This window comes from Oncorhynchus nerka, linkage group LG14 (assembly GCF_034236695.1).
Source record: "Oncorhynchus nerka isolate Pitt River linkage group LG14, Oner_Uvic_2.0, whole genome shotgun sequence".
NCBI classification, from domain to species: Eukaryota; Metazoa; Chordata; class Actinopteri; order Salmoniformes; family Salmonidae; genus Oncorhynchus; species Oncorhynchus nerka.
The window spans coordinates 12,190,103-12,211,401 of record NC_088409.1 but is presented as its reverse complement, the minus strand read 5'-3'; the positions used below and the strand labels follow the sequence as shown (position 1 = coordinate 12,211,401).

General features: G+C 46.6%; 1 protein-coding gene across 1 annotated transcript in view; it reads left to right on the top strand.

Annotated features, from left to right (window-relative positions):
- Positions 1-18,387, top strand: part of si:ch211-257p13.3 (kinesin-like protein KIFC3) — a 28,240-nt gene extending 9,853 nt beyond the window's left edge. The window contains 20 exon segments of the mRNA XM_065027156.1: positions 4,101-4,276; positions 6,261-6,376; positions 8,221-8,272; positions 9,718-9,765; positions 10,473-10,670; positions 11,072-11,204; positions 11,247-11,305; positions 11,807-11,954; positions 12,703-12,809; positions 12,812-12,838; positions 13,481-13,592; positions 13,718-13,902; positions 14,083-14,187; positions 14,314-14,444; positions 14,664-14,784; positions 15,421-15,550; positions 16,812-16,867; positions 16,870-16,916; positions 16,918-17,038; positions 18,337-18,387. Of these exon segments, the coding sequence (XP_064883228.1) occupies positions 4,101-4,276; positions 6,261-6,376; positions 8,221-8,272; positions 9,718-9,765; positions 10,473-10,670; positions 11,072-11,204; positions 11,247-11,305; positions 11,807-11,954; positions 12,703-12,809; positions 12,812-12,838; positions 13,481-13,592; positions 13,718-13,902; positions 14,083-14,187; positions 14,314-14,444; positions 14,664-14,784; positions 15,421-15,550; positions 16,812-16,867; positions 16,870-16,916; positions 16,918-17,038; positions 18,337-18,387 (2,123 nt within the window).
- The last annotated feature ends 2,912 nt before the right edge of the window (positions 18,388-21,299 follow it).

Sequence of the window (21,299 nt, the reverse complement as noted above, 5' to 3'; positions counted from 1 at the left end):
AGGGTAACATTTGGCCAGGGCTGTCACGTCTTCCACCGAAGTCGGTTCCTCTCCTTGTTCGGGCGGCGGTCGGCGGTCGGCGTCACCGGTCTTCTAGCCATTGTCGATCCACTTTTCATTTTCCATTTGTTTTGTCTTGTTTTCCTACACACCTGGTTTTCATTACCCTCATTGCATGTTGTGTATTTAACCCTCTGTTCCCCCCATGTCTTGTGTGGTATTGTTTGTTGTAAGTGCTTGTGCACATGTTGACTGGTGCGCGTCGGGTTTTGGACCCTTGTTGGTTATTTTCTTATGCCGTTGTTTTTTAAATATGAAACTGCTCCGGCTATTACCTAGTTCTGCTCTCCTGCATCTGACTTCCCTGCCACCAGTTACGCACCCCTTTGGGATGCAGGCTGTGTGTCCTGGTGGAGGAAAGGAAAGGCTTTCTGGATGTTTCTGTGATCGGTGTTTTCTGCAGGCCGGTCAGAGCAGAAAACAAGTGGTGTAAAGTACTGAAGTAAAAATACTTCAAAGTATCACTTAAGTCGTTTTGGGGGGTATCTGAACTTTACTTTACTTTATTTATATATACTTTACTATTTACTTTTACTCCACTACATTCCTAAAGAAAAGAATGTGCTTTTTAATCCATACATTTTCCCTGACACCCAAAAGTACTCGTTACATTTATAATGCTCAGGCAGGACAGGAAAATGGTCCAATTCACGCACTTATCAAGAGAACAACCCTGGTCATCCTACTGCCTCTGATCTAGCGGATTAAATTCTTAATTTGTAAATGATGAGTGTTGGAGTCTGCCCCTGGCTATCTGTAAATGATGAGTGTTGGAGTCTGCCCCTGGCTATCTGTAAATGATGAGTGTTGGAGTCTGCCCCTGGCTATCTGTAAATGATGAGTGTTGGAGTCTGCCCCTGGCTATCTGTAAATGATGAGTGTTGGAGTCTGCCCCTGGCTATCTGTAAATGATGAGTGTTGGAGTCTGCCCCTGGCTATCTGTAAATAATGAGTGTTGGAGTCTGCCCCTGGCTATCTGTAAATGATGAGTGTTGGAGTCTGCCCCTGGCTATCTGTAAATGATGAGTGTTGGAGTCTGCCCCTGGCTATCTGTAAATGTAAAAAACAAGAAAAGTGTGCCGTCTGGTTTGCTTAATATAAGGAATTTAAAATTATTTCTACATTTACATTTACTTTTGATACTTAACTATATTTAAAACCAAATACTTTTAGACTTTTACTCAAGTAGTATTTTACTGGGTGACTTTCACTTTTACTAGAGTCATTTTCTATGAAGTTATCTTTACTTTTATGACAGGTATGACAATTGGGCGCTCTGCCTCTCTGAAGGGATGTCAACAACAGCTACTGTAGTGTGTTGTTCTGTTCTCCTGCGTTGCTGTTTGTTTTTGTAGACGGTGTTCTAGCCCTTCTAATGAGATGTGTTCCGATGATGATTTACACGGTGTGTGAGTTGGGAGATTCTCCACAATCACCCGTCATTCATACCCAAAGACTCTCCAGGATGTTATAAATGTGCATGTTGTGTAAAGCTGAAACACATTCCACATTTCTCTTATCGTTAGTTGTTTATCATGTAGCTCGTCTACAACACAGTGTCTAAACTCTCCCTGTGATCATGTTGCTTTACTCTACTTAGACATTGTTAAATAGTCTGCTCTTTGAGACATTTAACATGGGTCATTTAATATGGACCCAAACTTCATTTAGCATGTGAGGTAAAAGGCAGGTTTAACTAGCAGGCTGATGCCATTACTTCCACCCGAGTGGAAAACATTAAAGCCTGTATTCCCCCCATCACATTTTCCCAGGATCACGTGTCTGCATCTGCCCTTGAGTTAAACATCCAGCATCTCCTCTGGCTATGTAGACCCCCACCCCCCATCTCCTCTGGCTATGTAGACCCCCACCCCCATCTCCTCTGGCTATGTAGACCCCCACCCCCCTCTCCTCTGGCTATGTAGATCCCCACCCCCATCTCCTCTGGCTATGTAGACCCCCCCCCCATCTCCCTGGCTATGTAGACCCCCACCCCCTCTCCTCTGGCTATGTAGACCCCTGGCACCCCCCTCTCCTCTGGCTATGTAGACCCCCCCTCACCCCCATCTCCTCTGGCTATGTAGACCCCCACCCCCTCTCCTCTGGCTATGTAGACCCCCACCCCCATCTCCTCTGGCTATGTAGACCCCCCTCCTCTGGCTATGTAGACCCCCCCCCCTCTCCTCTGGCTATGTAGACCCCCCTCTCCTCTGGCTATGTAGACCCCCACCCCCTCTCCTCTGGCTATGTAGACCCCACCCCCCTCTCCTCTCTGGCTATGTAGACCCCCCCTCTCCTCTGGCTATGTAGACCCCACCCCCCTCTCCTCTGGCTATGTAGACCCCCCCCCCCTCTCCTCTGGCTATGTAGACCCCCATGTAGACCCCCTCCTCTGGCTATGACCCCCACCCCCCTCCTCCCCCCCCCTCTCCTCTGGCTATGTAGACCCCCCTCTCCTCTGGCTATGTAGACCCCCCCTCACCCCCTCTCCTCTGGCTATGTAGACCCCCCCCTCTCCTCTGGCCCTCTCCTCTGGCTATGTAGACCCCCACCCCCCTCTCCTCTGGCTATGTAGACCCCCACCCCCCTCTGGCTATGTAGACCCCCACCCCCTCTCCTCTGGCTATGGCTAGACCCCCACCCCCTCTCCTCTGGCTATGTCTCTCTGACCCCCACCCCCCTCTCCTCTGGCTATGTAGACCCCCCCCCCTCTCCTCTGGATATGTAGACCCCCACCCCCCTCTCCTCTGGCTATGTAGACCCCCACCCCCCTCTCTGGCTATGTAGACCCCCACCCCCTCTCCTCTGGATATGTAGACCCCCACCCCCCTCCTCTGGCTATGTAGACCCCCACCCCCCTCTCCTCTGGCTATGTAGACCCCCACCCCCTCTCCTCTGGATATGTAGACCCCCACCCCCTCTCCTCTGGCTATGTAGACCCCCACCCCCCCTCTCCTCTGGCTATGTAGACCCCACCCCCTCTCCTCTGGATATGTAGACCCCCCCCCCTCTCCTCTGGCTATGTAGACCCCCACCCCCTCTCCTCTGGCTATGTAGACCCCCACCCCCTCCTCTGGATATGTAGACCCCCACCCCCTCTCCTCTGGCTATGTAGACCCCCACCCCCCTCTCCTCTGGCTATGTAGACCCCCACCCCCTCTCCTCTGGCTATGTAGACCCCCACCCCCTCTCCTCTGGCTATGTAGACCCCCACCCCCCCTCTCCTCTGGCTATGTAGACCCCCACCCCCTCTCCTCTGGCTATAGACCCCCCTCTGGCTACCCCCCCCCCTCTCCTCTGGCTATGTAGACCCCCACCCCCTCTCCTCTGGCTATGTAGACCCCCACCCCCCCTCTCCTCTGGCTATGGCTAGACCCCCACCCCCTCTCCTCTGGCTATGTAGACCCCCACCCCCTCTCCTCTGGCTATGTAGACCCCCATCCCCCCTCTACATAGCCAGTGATAGCGGTAATGATATTTGGGGTGACTACCCCCCTCTCCTCTGTAGACCCCATAGTGGTAATGGTGATAGTGGTGATGATGATAGTGGTGATAGTGGTGATGATAACAGTGGTGATAAGAGTGATAGTGGTGATGATGATTGTGGTGATAGTGGTGATAGTGGTGATGATGATGATAGTGGTGATAGTGATGATGGTGGTGATAATAATGTTGATAATGAGGGTGGTGATGATAATAGTGGTGATAAGAGTGATAGTGGTAATGGTGATAGTGGTGATGATGATTGTGGTGATAGTGGTGATAGTGAGGGATAGAGGCGATAGTGGTGATGATGATGGTGGTGATAGTGATGATGGTGGTGATAATAATGTTGATAATGATGACGGTGATGATGGTGGTGGTGGTGATGATGATGATGATGATGATGATGATGATGATGATGATGATGATGTTGATGCTAATGTTGGTGATGATGTTGATGATGGTGGTGATGATGATGATGATAATACTGCTGCTGATGATAATGAGTATAATGACAAAGATGTCTGTCATAATCCTAGAGTATTGTCTGCCTTTAGGTGAGTGTGGTGCTGATGTCCCTGGTGCCGGGGCAGGGCTCCACAGGTTGGTAGAGTCTCTGTATGGACTACAGGGAGAGAAGAGCCAGCTGAGGGGAGAACTACGGCTGCTGCACTCCCAACTGGAGCAGAGAGAACAGGACCGACACTCACGAGTACAGGTCTTCCAACATCAGGTACAGTCCATCACACATGCATATGCATGCACGAATGTAAACACGCATGCACACCGAGAGAGAGAGAGAGAGAGAGCGAGAGAGAGAGAGAGAGAGAGAGAGAGAGAGAGAGAGAAAGTACAGGCTCAGTGATCACAGCCTTGCCATTGAGAAGGTTAGACACAGGAAAACCTGTCTCCCTGTAGAGGAAAGGCTGTGAAACCACTGCACAACAGCAGAACCTGAGACGGAGCTGCATTTCCTGACAAAATGTCAAAAATATAAAACAATTAGAGAGTGTCATTTCCCCAAATTTTAAACCCTTATTCAAGGTTTCAAAAACCTCTCTGATGAGAATAGGCTATCCATCCTGTTGGGGGAGGAAGCAGAGAGCTGTGGGTTGGCCCTGAGCAGTTTCTAACCTCTCTGGTAACTGAGTTAGGATGCTTGTATCTTTGTAGTGACTGGGTGTTTTGATACACCATCCAAAGTGTAATTAATAACTTCACCAGGCTTAGGGATATAGGGATATATATGGAGTAAAAAGTACATTATTTTCTTTCGGAATGTAGTGAAGTAAAAGTAAAAGTTGTCAAAAATGTAAATAGTAAAGTAAAGTACAGATACCACAAAAAAACTACTTAAGTAATACTTTAAAGTATTTTCACTTAAATACTTTATTTTCACTTTTCATATTAATTAAAAACAAAAAACATCATTTTTAACACTATGGGGTATTGTGACATGTTTTATTAATAGGTAAAAACTTTAAAAAACATCATTAGGTTTGAACACTATGGGGTATTGTGATATGTCAATATATGTTGGGATACACAATAATGGGCCGTTTTCATATATGTGACAAATATTTCTGCCTTATATCCACATATATGTGCATATATACATAATACTTATATGCTCATATATATGTAACACATTTAGTATTAAAATGTTTATTACATATTTGTCCCTTATATGATACAATACATCTGAACAATATGTGTTAACATATATGCTACAGGAGCATTATTTCAGTGATACTTGTAGTCATGGTAACAAAACAAAACAAACGACACGAAACACATCATTTAATCCTTTTCATCGCTTCTCAATTCAGCCATTTGACTGTTTTCAGACATTTCCCACTTGTCCCTTTGTTGCATGTGGGAAGCGCTTGGGCTCATAAACACAATTACTAAAGCTTATCAGATTCAGTTTAGTAAGAAATCCTTGACCATTTAATGCCCTATTTGCAATGATTGATTTGTAAATTCAATTAAAGGATAGCTAACTTTTTTTTACACCGTATCGTCAGTCAGATGGTTCCTTACCCTGGAAGTCGTCTATGGGCCAGGATCAACTGTAATCCATGTAATCCATCCATACTCTAACTGTAATCCATCCATACTCTAACTGTAATCCATCCATACTCTAACTGTAATCCATCCATACTCTAACTGTAATCCATCCATACTCTAACTGTAATCCATCCATACTCTAACTGTATTCCATGGTTCAGAGTGGTTTAAACAGCCACTATTAACTTCAGAGGATTTGGCCACAAACACAGAACTTTGTCTAATTGCCATCATCATGGTTGTTTTGTCAGCCATCTGGTCTAATAAAGTTAACATCTTCAATTGATTGAATTTAAATTGGCCCTAACCCTGTTATGGGGTGTTCATGTTTAAAGGGATAATGAGAGATTTAGAGATGTAGGTCTTTTTTCTACTTCCCCAGAGACAGGTGTCCTCATGAATACCATTTGTATGTTTCTGCGTGCAGTTTGGAGATGATTGAAGTTAGCGTGCTATGAGTCATAATTCATATTCTTTTAAAAACATTATGACAGTACCCGCACACTGTCAAATGCACATTTCCAATCGATGAACAAAAAAAACCTCTCTTTTTCAGCATCCAATCCGTCCTTTTAAATCCCATCTTCTTCCCTTTAAGCTTCTTGTACAAGACTACAGACGACATACTTTCCCTGTTTCCTCCCCAGATCGACGAACTGAAGAGCTGCATCGAGGAGCGGGAGGAGGAGCTGTCCAGACTGAGAACGGACTCTGTAAGCATTCGAGACAATCTGCTCCATTTGTTATCAGCAAAGCTGCCGCGGTACATGTTTACACTGCTGCTGTAGTCAGAGACAAAATGGTGTAGTGTGAAAATCCCTGTGGTGTGTCAGCATTGAGGTATCTTTCACTGGCTTGGTTTTAAACCTATAGGGAAATCATACTGGTTAGGCAACAAACAGGCAACATTGTGGGACCGGTATTGACTGGTATAACCTGTTCATCATGCTTTAGTGTGATATAACCTGTTCATCATGCTTTAGTGTGATATAACCTGTTCATCATGCTTTAGTGTGGTATAACCTGTTCGTCATGCTTTAGTGTGATATAACCTGTTCATCATGCTTTAGTGTGATATAACCTGTTCATCATGCTTTAGTGTGATATAACCTGTTCATCATGCTTTAGTGTTATATAACCTGTTCATCATGCTTTAGTGTGATATAACCTGTTCATCATGCTTTAGTGTGATATAACCTGTTCATCATGATTTAGTGTGATATAACCTGTTCATCATGATTTAGTGTGATATAACCTGTTCATCATGCTTTAGTGTGATATAACCTGTTCATCATGCTTTAGTGTGATATAACCTGTTCATCATGCTTTAGTGTGATATAACCTGTTCATCATGCTTTAGTGTGATATAACCTGTTCATCATGCTTTAGTGTGATATAACCTGTTCATCATGATTTAGTGTGATATAACCTGTTCATCATGCTTTAGTGTGATATAACCTGTTCATCATGCTTTAGTGTTATATAACCTGTTCAGCATGCTTTAGTGTGATATAACCTGTTCATCATGCTTTAGTGTGATATAACCTGTTCATGCTTTAGTGTGATATAACCTGTTCATCATGCTTTAGTGTGATATAACCTGTTCATCATGCTTTAGTGTGATATAACCTGTTCATCATGCTTTAGTGTGATATAACCTGTTCATCATGCTTTAGTGTGATATAACCTGTTCATCATGCTTTAGTGTGATATAACCTGTTCATCATGCTTTAGTGTGATATAACCTGTTCATCATGCTTTAGTGTGATATAACCTGTTCATCATGCTTTAGTGTGATATAACCTGTTCATCATGCATGCTTTATCATGTTTAGTGATATAACCTGTTCATCATGCTTTAGTGTGATATAACCTGTTCATCATGCTTTAGTGTGATATAACCTGTTCATCATGATTTAGTGATATAACCTGTTCATCATGCTTTAGTGTGATATAACCTGTTCATCATGCTTTAGTGTGATATAACCTGTTCATCATGCTTTAGTGTGATATAACCTGTTCATCATGCTTTAGTGTTATATAACCTGTTCAGCATGCTTTAGTGTGATATAACCTGTTTAGTGTGATATAACATCATGATTTAGTGTTATATAACCTGTTCATCATGCTTTAGTGTGATATAACCTGTTCATCATGCTTTAGTGTTATATAACCTGTTCAGCATGCTTTAGTGTGATATAACCTGTTCATCATGCTTTAGTGTGATATAACCTGTTCATCATGCTTTAGTGTGATATAACCTGTTCATCATGCTTTAGTGTGATATAACCTGTTCATCATGCTTTAGTGTGATATAACCTGTTCATCATGCTTTAGTGTGATATAACCTGTTCATCATGCTTTAGTGTGATATAACCTGTTCATCATGCTTTAGTGTGATATAACCTGTTCATCATGCTTTAGTGTGATATAACCTGTTCAGCATGCTTTAGTGTGATATAACCTGTTCATCATGCTTTAGTGTATATAACCATTGTGTTCCTGTTCATCATGCAGTGTGATATAACCATCATGACTTTAGTGTGATATAACCTGGGTTTAGTGTGTATAACTGTTCATCATGCTTTAGTGGAGATAACCTGTTCAGCTTTAGTCTGATATAACAGAGTCTGACTGTCACCCAGGGCCTCCTGCAGCATGCTTTCTGTCATATAACCTCCCAGTGCAGCTCTGTATAACCTGTTCATCATGCTTTAGGTGATATAACCTGTTCATCATGCGGAACACTGTCCAGCATGCTTTACATATAACCACAAATGCTTTATGTGCATTTTCAATGCTTGTTTGTGATATAACCTGAAATCAGCGTAAAAATTGATATAACCTGTTCACTTAAGAACAACCTGACATCATGCTTTAGAAATAGCATCATGCACATATAACAGATCTCACCATTTATTAGACTTGCTTTCAATGAGAATGACAGATGTGATATAACCTGTTCATCATTTATATGTGAATAACCTGGTCTTGCTTTGTGTCTATCACCCATCATGCTTTAGGAGAATGTTCTCATGCTTTAGGTGATATAACTGTCTCCCCATGTAGTGTGAATGTTCTCTTTAGTGTGATATAACCTGTTCATCATGCTTTAGTGTGATATAACCTGTTCATCATGCTTTAGTGTGATATAACTGTCTCCCCATGTTTAGGAGAATGTTCTCATGCTTTACGGTGCTCTGTGTCTCATGATTTAGTGTGATATAACCTGTTCATCAGGAGAATGTTCTCTGCTTTACGGTGCTCTGTGTGATCCCCCATGTAGTGAGATATGTTCTCATCTAACGGTGCTCTGTCTCCCTGTTCAGGAGATCTCTTTAGTGTGATATCACCTGGTGCTTTAGTGTGATATAACCTGTTCATCATGCTTTAGTATAACCTGTTCAGGAGAATGTTCTCTTCTAACTTTAGGTGCTCTGTTTAGTGTGATATCCCCATCATGCTTTAGTGTGATATGTTGTTCATGCTTTAGTGTGATATAACCTGTTCATCATGCTTTAGTGTGATGTTCATCATGCTTTAGTGTGATATAACCTGTTCAGCATGCTTTAGTGTGATATAACCTGTTCATCCCTTTAGGAGAATGTTCATCATGCTCTGTCTCCCCCTGTAGGAGAATTTCTCTCTAACGGTGCTCTGTGATATAACCTGTTCATCATGCTTTAGTGAGATATGTTCTCTCTAACCTGTTCTCCCCTGTAGGAGAATGTTATAACCTGTTCATAATATAACCTGTTCGTGCTGATCCCTGTTCATCATGCTTTAGTGTGATATAACCTGTTCCCATGATTTAGAATGTTCTCTAACCTGTTCTGTCTTTAGGAGAATGTGATATAACCTGTTCATCATGCTTTAGTGCTGATATAACCTGTTCTCTCTAACGGTGCTCTGTAGTGTAATCCCCTGTGTGTTCTCCTCAGGGAGCCAACGGTGCTCTGTCTCCCCTGTAGGAGAGAATGTTCTCTCTAACGGTGCTCTGTGTCTCCCCTGTAGGAGAATGTTCTCTAGGTGCTCTGTCTCCCTGTAAGAATGTTCTCTCTAGGTGCTCTGTGCCCTAACGGTGCTCTGTAGGGCCTTCTCTCAGCGGTCTCTGTCTCCCCTCCCAGAATGTTCCAGCTCTGTACTCATCAAGGTGGAGAATGTTCTCCCAAACGGAACTCTAGTCTCCTATAGGAGAATGTTCTCACAAATGCTTGCTCTTAAGTTGTTTGAACGGTGCTGTCTCCCCGTAGGAGAATGTTCTCTTAACAGGACTCTGAAATAGCTCCCCTGTAGGAGAATGTTCTCCATTTAACGGTAGCTCTGTTTCCCCCTGTAGGAGAATGACTCTATAACGGTGCTCTTCTCCCCTGTGAATGAATATGTTCTTGCTGCTGTGTCTCCCCCTGTAGGAGAATGTTCTCTCTAACGGTGCTCTGTCTCCCCTGTAGGAGAATGTTCTCTCTAACGGTGCTCTGTCTCCCCTGTAGGAGAATGTTCTCTCTGTGTCTAACGGGAGAATGCTCTGTGCTCTCCCCCCCTGTAGGAGAATGTTCTCTCTAACGGTGCTCTGTCTCCCCTGTAGGAGAATGTTCTCTCTAACGGTGCTCTGTCTCCCCTGTAGGAGAATGTTCTCTCTAACGGTGCTCTCTGTCTCCCCTGTAGGAGAATGTTCTCTCTAACGGTGCTCTCTGTCTCCCCTGTAGGAGAATGTTCTCTCTAACGGTGCTCTGTCTCCCCCTGTAGGAGAATGTTTCCCCTCCCCCTGTAGGAGAATGTTCTCTCTAACGGTGCTTACATTTGTCTCCCCTCTGTCTAGGAGAATGTTCTCTCTAACGGTGTTCTCTGTCTCCCCTGTAGGAGAATGAGAACCTGCGCAGCCGGGTGCAGCACCTGGAGAGTTCCCTGCAGCAGAGGGCTGATCAGCTGTCTCACCTGGAGCGACAGAGCGAACAAAGCGAGTGGAGGAGAGGAGAGGAGCAGAGGAGAAGAGAGGAGAGAGTGAGGGAGCTGCAGCTAGAGCTGGATAAAGAGAGGGCCAAAGAGCCACAGGTCAAGGTAGGGATTGTCTGAAAAAGACACCTTGCTGTATATACAATACCTTCTCATTCTCTTATTTTACCTTTATTTAACTAGGCAAGTCAGTTAAGAACAAATTCTTATTTACAATTACGGCCTACCCCGGCCAAACCCTTCCCTAACCCGGACAACTGTGCCCCGCTCTATGGGACTCCCGATCACAGCCGGTTGTGATACAGCCCAGGATCGAACCCGGGTCTGTAGTGATGCCTCTACCACTGTGATACAGTGCTTTAGACTGCTGCGCCACTCGGTCCCGGATTCATTCAAATGAATCTGATAACAGTTTTCTGATGGTTTGGAATCAGAAACTGGTCTTGTTGAATAAATTGTTTTATATTAAATGAGGTTATAACCTTCATTGGTATTTTCCGGGACAGATTGTCACTCAAACTGTGGAGGTGGAGTCACCGGTGACGCTGAGGCAGTTGGCTGAGGCCAGAGAGAGACCAATCAGAACGAGCAGCTGTCAGGAGAAACTGACCAATCAGAAAAGTCACCTGCAGAAGAAAAGTCAGACAACTGGAGGAGAACACATCAGGAAACCCATGTCAGAACACAAGGTGAGAACCCATGAAAAGTCAGCTGAGAACCCATAACACCTGCAACACAAGGTGAGAACCAATGAAAAAAGTCACCTGCAACACAAGGTGAGAACCAATGAAAAGTCACCTGCAACACAAGGTGAGAACCAATGAAAAGTCACCTGCAACACAAGGTGAGAACCAATGAAAAGTCACAGTATTGGTTTGAACGTCCTATGAAATATTATTCTGTGAAATATTCATGAAGAAATATTACATTCCTGAGAAAAAATGTATTCTACTTCAAAGTTCACAATGACGAGATTTAACAGTTAAATTACTAACCAGAAGAAGAAACTATAGTGTATAATACTAACCTTCATTCCTACCAAGCTATGCAAGTTATTGTCTGCATCCAATATGGCATCCTATTCCTTATGTCACGTACTACTGGGCCCATGTTGGCTGGAGCCCAATGGGCCCTGGTCTAAAGTAGTGAACGAAATAGGGAGCAGGGTGGCATTTGGGACGCATTCCAACTCATGAACCTCATCATCATATGCTGAATGTGAATGGCACTGCCTCTCCCAGATTGCAGCGTACGAGCGGGAGATCAGTGTACTGCAGGAGGAACTGCTGAAGGAGATAGGTCACCTGGAGGAGAAGAAGGAGGAGGCTGTGAAGGCTGCAGCGACCTGCTCCGTAGAACACTTCCAGAGCCTGCAGGACCAGTTCTTTAGTGAGTCCCATCTAGTACAACCTTCAGAAGCTTCTACAGGCTGTGCAGATATGCTATGATGGGCTTGTTGAATCTGGGAGCGCTGTTGATTCATAGGATGTTGTGCTTCATGCTCATCACATCACCATTGAGCATCTGTGACAGTCTCTCTTTCTTTCTCTTCTTTCTTTCTTTCTTTCTTTCTTTCTTTTTTCTTTCTTTCTTTCTTTCTTTCTTTCTTTCTTTCTTTCTTTCTTTCTTTCTTTCTTTCTCTGTGTGTGTGTCTGTGTGTGTGTCTGTGTGTGTGTCTGTGTGTGTGTGTGTGTGTCTGTGTGTCTGTGTGTGTGTGTGTGTGTGTGTGTGTGTCTGTGTGTGTGTGTGTGTGTGTGTGTGTGTGTGTGTCTGTCTGTGTCTGTGTCTGTGTGTGTGTGTGTGTGTGTGTGTGTGTGTGTCTGTGTGTGTCTGTGTGTGTGTGTGTGTCTGTGTGTGTGTGTGTGTCTGTGTGTGTGTGTGTGTGTGTGTGTGTGTGTGTGTGTGTGTGTGTGTCTGTGTGTGTGTCTGTCTGTGTGTGTGTGTGTGTGTGTGTGTGTGTGTGTGTGTGTGTGTGTCTGTGTGTGTGTGTCTGTCTGTGCGTGTGACAGACTGTGTGTCCGTGTGTGTGTGCCATCACCGTGTGTGTGTGTGTGTGTTTAAACCCACAAACTGTGTGTGTGTGTGTATAACATTAATTAAAGTGTGTGTGTGTGTGTGTCCTGTGGCAGACCTGCAGATATCAGCAGCTCTGACAGCGCTCACCATCCGACCCTGCGCACCATGAAGACAGACTACGCCAGCCTGAGGAGTCAGGTCCGAGTGAGATTTCTCCGACTTCTCGGCCTGCAGCCATCACCGACGCCAAGAAACAGGTCCCACAAAACACTGCTGCTGGATTAACCTTGTTTCAAGTCAAATCAAACTTGATTTAACCGTTTATCTCTGTGCAATCAATCAAATGAAAGAGAAAAAAAAACTTACAGAAGGCAGCAGAAAAGATGTAAAGAGAAAACGATGTCAATCAAATGAAAGAGATAAAAAATCTCTGGCCTGTCTGTGTAGATATCTTTATCTCTGGCCTGTCTGTGTAGATATCAGCAGCTAGAGATTTCACCGAAACCGTTTATCTCTGGCCTGTCTGTGTAGATATCAGCAGCTATGAGTGAGATTTCACCGTTTATCTCTGGCCTGTCTGTGTAGATATCAGCAGCTAAAGATATAACATTAATTCTGGCCTGTCTGTGTAGATATCAGCAGCTATGAGCTGAGATTTCACCGTTTATCTCTGGCCTGTCTGTGTAGATATCAGTATGAGTGAGATTTCACTGTTTATCTCTGGCCTGTCTGTGTAGATATCAGCAGCTATGAGTGAGATTTCACCGTTTATCTCTGGCCTGTCTGTGTAGATATCAGCAGCTATGAGTGAGATTTCACTGTTTATCTCTGGCCTGTCTGTGTAGACATCAGCAGCTATGAGTGAGATTTCACCGTTTATCTCTGGCCTGTCTGTGTAGATATCAGCAGCTATGAGTGAGATGTCGGAGGCCAACAAGGACCTCCTGGAGAAGTACAGGAAGGAGGTGGCACTGCGGAGGAAGTACCACGAGCAGCTGGTCGAGCTCAAAGGTATGGTGAAACAACTTCCAGATGAAGGAAGAGACTGGAGGAGGGAGTCTCTTTGTTCTATTGAAAAAAAAGGCAATTATATATAACTCTGTATCATTATTAAAATAAACTGTCATTGTTGCTAGGCAACATCCGTGTGCTGTGCCGTGTGAAGCCGGTTCTGAAGGAGGACCAGCATGAGGAGGGCCAATCGGTGGTGGTAACCACGGACCCCAACAACGAATCAGCTCTCTCCGTGCTGAAAGGCCAGGGCCGCAGCCATAACTTTGAACTGGACCGTGTCTTCCACCCTCAGGCCACTCAGGAAGAGGTACTGAGAAACTCAGCCTCCATTACGAGACACAGTGCTGTCACTTCTCTATCTATTTAAATGAGTGGACGCCATGATGGCTCAGTGGTGGTATTTCAGTTTCTGTGGTGTGACTCAAAAAACAGCAGTGACTGTGAACGATACACACTCGCTAACCTTTGGTTTCCTACTGTGTCTAAGGTCTTCCAGGAGATCGAGCCCCTTGTGACATCCTGTATAGATGGATATCACGTCTGTATCTTTGCCTATGGGCAGACTGGCTCTGGGAAGACCTACACCATGGAGGTGTGTTGTAGCACTGCATACGAATGTGTAATGTAAGGTTTATAAATGTGTTGTTGTTAAATAAGGCTGAACATTTGATTGAAATTGACTCGTTGTATCAAAATCTCCATCCTTTGTTGTCGTCAGGGCAGCACAGAGAACCCAGGCATCAACCAGCGTGCTCTGAAACACCTGTTTAGTGAGATAGAGGACAGGAAGGACATGTGGACGTACACCGTGACTGTCAGCTCTGTGGAGATCTACAACGAGGTGCTCAGGTACCTTCCCAGCTGCTCTCCTTCCCTCTCAATGACTGGCAGAAAAATATCCCAGCATTTAGAAGTGGTGATATGTTTTATGATTCATTATTCGAGTCTTCCGTTTTATATTTGTGCTACTATATTATTTTATATTAGTAAATGAGGCCTTAAATATATGAAAAGTGCTTTAAGTTAGTGTGGTGATAAACTGCCAATAAGCTCCTGTTCTGTCCCCAGAGACCTGCTGAGTAAGGATGGAGAGAAGCTGGACATTAAGATCAACCCAGACGGAACAGGACAGCTACACGTCCCTGGACTCCGGCTCATAGAGGTCAAGAGCTTCCAACACATCAAGAAAGTGAGGAGACTCACATTTATTTTTCTCAGGGTGAAAGTCCTGGTAACTTTCCAGAGATTTCCTGTTTATTTCCTGCTGATTGGTAGAATCTTCCAAACATTATTTCTGGAAAACCTGGGAATTTGGGGAGAGTTACCTGAATTTTGCAACTGTATACTTTTTCAGTGAGACTGATTTCTCCAACTATATCAATAGATCATTTCCTTGACTTTTCGACCTCGAATTGAATAATAATTTAATATACTGTATTAAGCCATTTAACAGACGCTTTTATTCAAAGAAACTTTCAGTCAACCGGCAAACATTTTACGTATGGGTTGCCCAGGGAGTAGAACCCACAATCCTGGTGTTGCAAGAGCCCTGCTCTACCTGCTGAGCCGTGCGCAACCTGCTGAGCCGTGCTCTACCTGCTGAGCCTCTACCTGCTGACCCTAATGGTTCATTTACCTGCTGAGCCGTGCGCTACCTGCTGAGCCGTGCACCTACCTGCTGAGCCGTGCTCTACATCTCCATCAGAACCCTAATGGTTCATTTACTGTAATGGGAAAGTGTATACAATCAGATGAAAATATACCATGTGCAAGTTTCCTATAATTCTATATCACATTTCCATGAAATCTGTCACTTCCTGTGTAGCTTCTGGCGCAGGCGCGTCGTAACAGGATCACCTTCGGGACCCAGATGAACCAGCACAGCTCTCGTTCTCATGCCCTCCTCATGATCACTGTGCTGGGGACTGACCTGGCCAGCGGGGCCAAGACCACAGGTACGTCACACCTTAGAGACGGGACACACAGTGCCAACTAACCGTTAGAAGCAGCAGGTGGCTGTCCTATTGCCTGTGATCAGGTACGTCACACCTTAGAGATGGGACACACAGTGCCAACTAACCGTTAGAAGCAGCAGGTGGCTGTCCTATTGTGATCAGGTACGTCACACCTTAGAGACGGGACACACAGTGCCAACTAACCGTTAGAAGCAGCAGGTGGCTGTCCTATTGCCTGTGATCAGGTACGTCACACCTTAGAGACGGGACACACAGTGCCAACTAACCGTTAGAAGCAGCAGGTGGCTGCCCTATTGCCTGTGATCAGGTACGTCACACCTTAGAGACGGGACACACAGTGCCAACTAACCGTTAGAAGCAGCAGGTGGCTGTCCTATTGCCTGTGATCAGGTACGTCACACCTTAGAGACGGGACACACAGTGCCAACTAACCGTTAGAAGCAGCAGGTGGCTGTCCTATTGTGATCAGGTACGTCACACCTTAGAGACGGGACACACAGTGCCAACTAACCGTTAGAAGCAGCAGGTGGCTGTCCTATTGTGATCAGGTACGTCACACCTTAGAGATGGGACACACAGTGCCAACTAACCGTTAGAAGCAGCAGGTGGCTGTCCTATTGCCTGTGATCAGGTACGTCACACCTTAGAGATGGGACACACAGTGCCAACTAACCGTTTGGCAGCAGGTGGCTGTCCTATTGTGATTCAAGGGACGAAACACCTTAGAGACGGGACACACAGTGCCAAGTTGAACAGCAGGTGGCTGGCTGGCCTGTGATCAGGTAGTCACACCTTAGAGAGAGGCACACAGTGCCAACAGTTAGAAGCAGTCAGGTGGCTGTCCTATTGCCTGTGATCAGGGGGACGTCACCAGGCTCTGAGGGGGGATGGGACACACATCCCTAACTTAGAAAGCAGGTGGCTGCCCATACCTGCTGCAGGACTGTGATCAAGGGCAAGACACACAGTGCCAACTAACCGTTAGAAGCAGCAGGTGGCTGTCCTATTGCAGATCAGAACAGCGGCTGTCATTTTCTGTTCATCACGTGATTCTACATGCTGAATCACCACCGTGCATCGACGCCCGCTGCTTTTCAGCGTGGTGCAGGTGTGTTTTGTCAGGACAGCACTACTCATTTGGCAAGTGGGACTCAGGTTCAGAACAGTATTGATATGGTTCAGGTAGGGACCAGAAAATATTACATTAATGGTGGTGCAGATTTTTTTTGGACATCTGCAGGCAAGTTGAACCTGGTGGACCTGGCTGGCTCTGAGAGGGTCTGGAAGAACAGGAGCTGAAGGAGGTGAGGCTGAAGGAGGCCCAGAAGAACAACCGCTCCCTGCTGGCTGGGGGAGGTTATCCAGGCTCTGAGGGGAAGGAGAACACACATCCCCTGAAACAGTGGCCTCACATACCTGCTGCAGGACTCACTGGGCAAGGGCAACAAGACGGCCATGGTGGTGCAGGTAGGGACTCAGGACAGAACAGTACGTCTGATATGGTGGTGCAGGTAGGGACTCAGGACAGAACAGTACGTCTGATATGGTGGTGCAGGTAGGGACTCAGGACAGAACAGTACGTCTGATATGGTGGTGCAGGTAGGGACTCAGGACAGAACAGTACGTCTGATATGGTGGTGCAGGTAGGGACTCAGGACAGTACAGTACGTCTGATATGGTGGTGCAGGTAGGGACTCAGGACAGAACAGTACGTCTGATATGGTGGTGCAGGTAGGGACTCAGGACAGAACAGTACGTCTGATATGGTGGTGCAGGTAGGGACTCAGGACAGAACAGTACGTCTGATATGGTGGTGCAGGTAGGGACTCAGGACAGAACAGTACGTCTGATATGGTGGTGCAGGTAGGGACTCAGGACAGAACAGTACGTCTGATATGGTGGTGCAGGTAGGGACTCAGGACAGAACAGTACGTCTGATATGGTGGTGCAGGTAGGGACTCAGGACAGAACAGTACGTCTGATATGGTGGTGCAGGTAGGGACTCAGGACAGAACAGTACGTCTGATATGGTGGTGCAGGTAGGGACTCAGGACAGAACAGTAGATATGGGGGTGCAGGTGAACAGTTACGTCTGATATGGTGGTGCAGGTAGGGACTCAGGACAGAACAGTCCTGGACGCATCTGATATGGTGGTGCAGGTAGGGACTCAGGACAAACAGTAGGCTGATATGGTGGTGCAGGTAGGGACTCAGGACAGTACAGTACGTCTGATATGGTGGTCAGGTAGGGACTCAGGACAGTGTCCTCGTCTGATCCTCTGGTGGTGCAGGTGGGACTCAGGACAGAACCATGTGTTCTCTGATATGGTGGTGGGGTAGGGACTCAGGACAGAACCAGGAAGATACTGATATGGTGGTGCAGGTAGGGACTCAGAACTCCCCTTCCTGAGTCATCCAACTTCCTGATCCCATGGTGGTGCAGGTAGGGACTCAGGACAGACACAGCCAACCTGATATCAACAAGCAGGTAGGGACTCAAACAGACCCCCTCTTCCCACAGTCTACGTCTGATATGGTGGTCTACAGGTAGGGACTCAGGACAGAACAGTATCGTCTGATATGGTGGTGCAGGTAGGGACTCAGGACAGTACAGTGAGTCTGATATGGTGGTGCAGGTAGGGACTCAGGACAGAACAGATTACGTCTGATATGTCATGCAGGAGGTTGGGACTTAATTGGGAAGAAACATGGTTTCTGAATGGTGTTTGTGCCATTATTCGCTCACATTACACCCACCTGAACAGACGTCTGATGTAACGGTGCAGGTACCTGGACCCCAGCAGGACATCCTCTGAACAGACAGATTAACATTACATGTCTGAACAGACCCCAGCTGTATGTATACATCCTCCTGGACTTCCCAGCTGTAACATTAAGCCTCCTGTTTACAGACATTTAAGTTTGTACATCCTCCTGAACAGACCCCAGCTGGAACTTACATCCAGAACAGACCCCAGTGTGGTGCATTCATCCTCCTGAACATCCCCAGCTGGAACAGTACATCCATCCCAACAGACCCCAGCTGTAACGGGGTACACCCACCTAACAGATCCTAGCCTAGGTATTCCTCCTAACAGAGTCTGTAACGTTTCAGGTGTCTCCAGAAGCTGTGATTGACATCCTCCTGTCCAGACCCCAGTGTAGTCAGTTAAAAGACACCATTGGGGGACCCCAGCTGTAACGAACAGTTTTGAACAGACCCCAGCTGAGCGGGAATCCTCCTGAACTTTCAGCTGTAACGTTACATCCCAGAACAGGCCCCAGCTGTGGATGAATCCTCCTGAACAGACCCCAGCTGGGTGTAGGGTTGATCCTCCTGAACAGACCCCAGCTGAGTGTGCAACGTTACACCCACCTGAACAGACCCCAGCTGTAACGTTACACCCACCTGAACAGACCCCAGCTGGTCATCCTCCTGAACAGACCCCAGCTTAACTGGAAGCCAGTGAACAGACCCCAGCTGTAACGTTACATCCTCCTGAACAGAAGCTGTAACGTTGAACACCTGAACAGACCCCAGCTGTAACGTTACATCCTCCTGAACAGACCCCAGCTGTAACGGTTTGAACAGACCCCAGCTGTAACGTTACATCCAGCCTGAACAGACCCCAGCTGTAACGTAATCCAGAACAGACCCCAGCTGTAACGTTACACCCCCTGAACAGACCCCAGCTGTAACGCTACATCCTCCTGAACAGACAGCTGTCGTTACATCCTCCTGAACAGACCCCAGCTGTAACGCATGAACCCTCCTGAACAGACCCCAGCTGTAACGTTACATCCTCCTGAACAGACCCCAGCTGTAACGTTACATCCAGGAACAGACCCCAGCTGTAACTTAGCCTCCTGAACAGACCCCAGCTGTAACGTTACATCCTCCTGAACAGACCCCAGCTGTAACGTTACATCCTCCTGAACAGACCCCAGCTGAGGAAGAGAACAGACCCCAGCTTGTAGGTTCAGCCTCCTGAACAGACCCCAGCTGGTTACACCCACCTCAGACCCCAGCTGAACGTTACATCCTCCTGAACAGACCCCAGCTGTAACGTTACATCCTCCTGAACAGACCCCAGCTGTAAGGAGAAGATTACATCCACCTGAACAGACCCCAGCTGTAACGCACATCCTCCTGAACAGACCCCAGCTGTAACGTTACATCCTCCTGAACAGACCCCAGCTGAACTTACATCCTCCTGAACAGACCCCAGCTGTAACGTTACATCCTCCTGAACAGACCCCAGCTGTAACGTTACATCCACCTGAACAGACCCCAGCTGTAACGTTACATCCTCCTGAACAGACCCCAGCTGGTTACATCCTCCTGAACAGACCCCAGCTGTAACGTTACACCCACCTGAACAGACCCCAGCTGTAACGCATCCTCCTGAACAGACCCCAGCTGGAACGTTACATCCTCCTGAACAGACCCCAGCTGAACGTTACACCCACCTGAACAGACCCCAGCTGTAACGTCATAGAAGGCTGAGAGCAGAACAGACCCCAGCTGAGTAACGTTACATCCTCCTGAACAGACCCCAGCTGTAACGTTACATCCTCCTGAACAGACCCCAGCTGTAACGTTACATCCTCCTGAACAGACCCCAGCTGTAACGACATCCATCTGAACAGACCCCAGCTGTAACGTTACATCCTCCTGAACAGACCCCAGCTGTAACGTTACATCCTCCTGAACAGACCCCAGCTGTAACGTTTGACCTTAGCAACGAGGACCCCAGCTGTAACGTTACATCCTCCTGAACAGACCCCAGCTGTAACGTTACATCCTCCTGAACAGACCCCAGCTGTAACGTTCACATCCTCCTGAACAGACCCCAGCTGTAACGACATCCTCCTGAACAGACCCCAGCTGTAACGTTACATCCTCCTGAACAGACCCCAGCTGTAACGTTACATCCTCCTGAACAGACCCCAGCTGTAACGTTACATCCTCCTGAACAGACCCCAGCTGTAACGATTACATCCTCCTGAACAGACCCCAGCTGTAACGTTACATCCTCCTGAACAGACCCCAGCTGTAACGTTACATCCCCCTGAACAGACCTGCTGTAGCATCCAATGAACAGACGCTGAACGCCACTGAACAGACCCCAGCTGTAACGTTACACCCTCCTGAACAGACCCCAGCTGTAGACGTTACATCCTGCTGAACAGACCCCAGCTGTAACGTTACATCCTCCTGAACAGACCCCAGCTGATAACGTTACATCCTCCTGAACAGACCCCAGCTGAACGTTACATCCTCCTGAACAGACCCCAGCTGTAGACATCCTCCTGAACAGACCCCAGCTGTAACGTTACATCCTCCTGAACAGACCCCAGCTGTAACGAATCCTCCTGAACAGACCCCAGCTGTAACGATACATCCTCCTGAACAGACCCCAGCTGGGAGTTGCAATGAACAGACCCCAGGAAGTTACATCCTCCTGAACAGACCCCAGCTGTAACGTTACATCCTCCTGAACAGACCCCAGCTGGGTCCTATCCTCCTGAACAGACCCCAGCTGTAACGCATCCTGAATGAACAGACCCCAGCTGTATTTAGCCTACACCTCCTAACAGACCCCAGCTGGCTAAGGTGGTGAACAGACCCCAGCTGTAACGTTACACAAACAGACCCCAGCTGTAACTACATCAAACAGACCCCTGTACTGAACAGACTTATACCTGTCAGACCTGCTGTAACGTG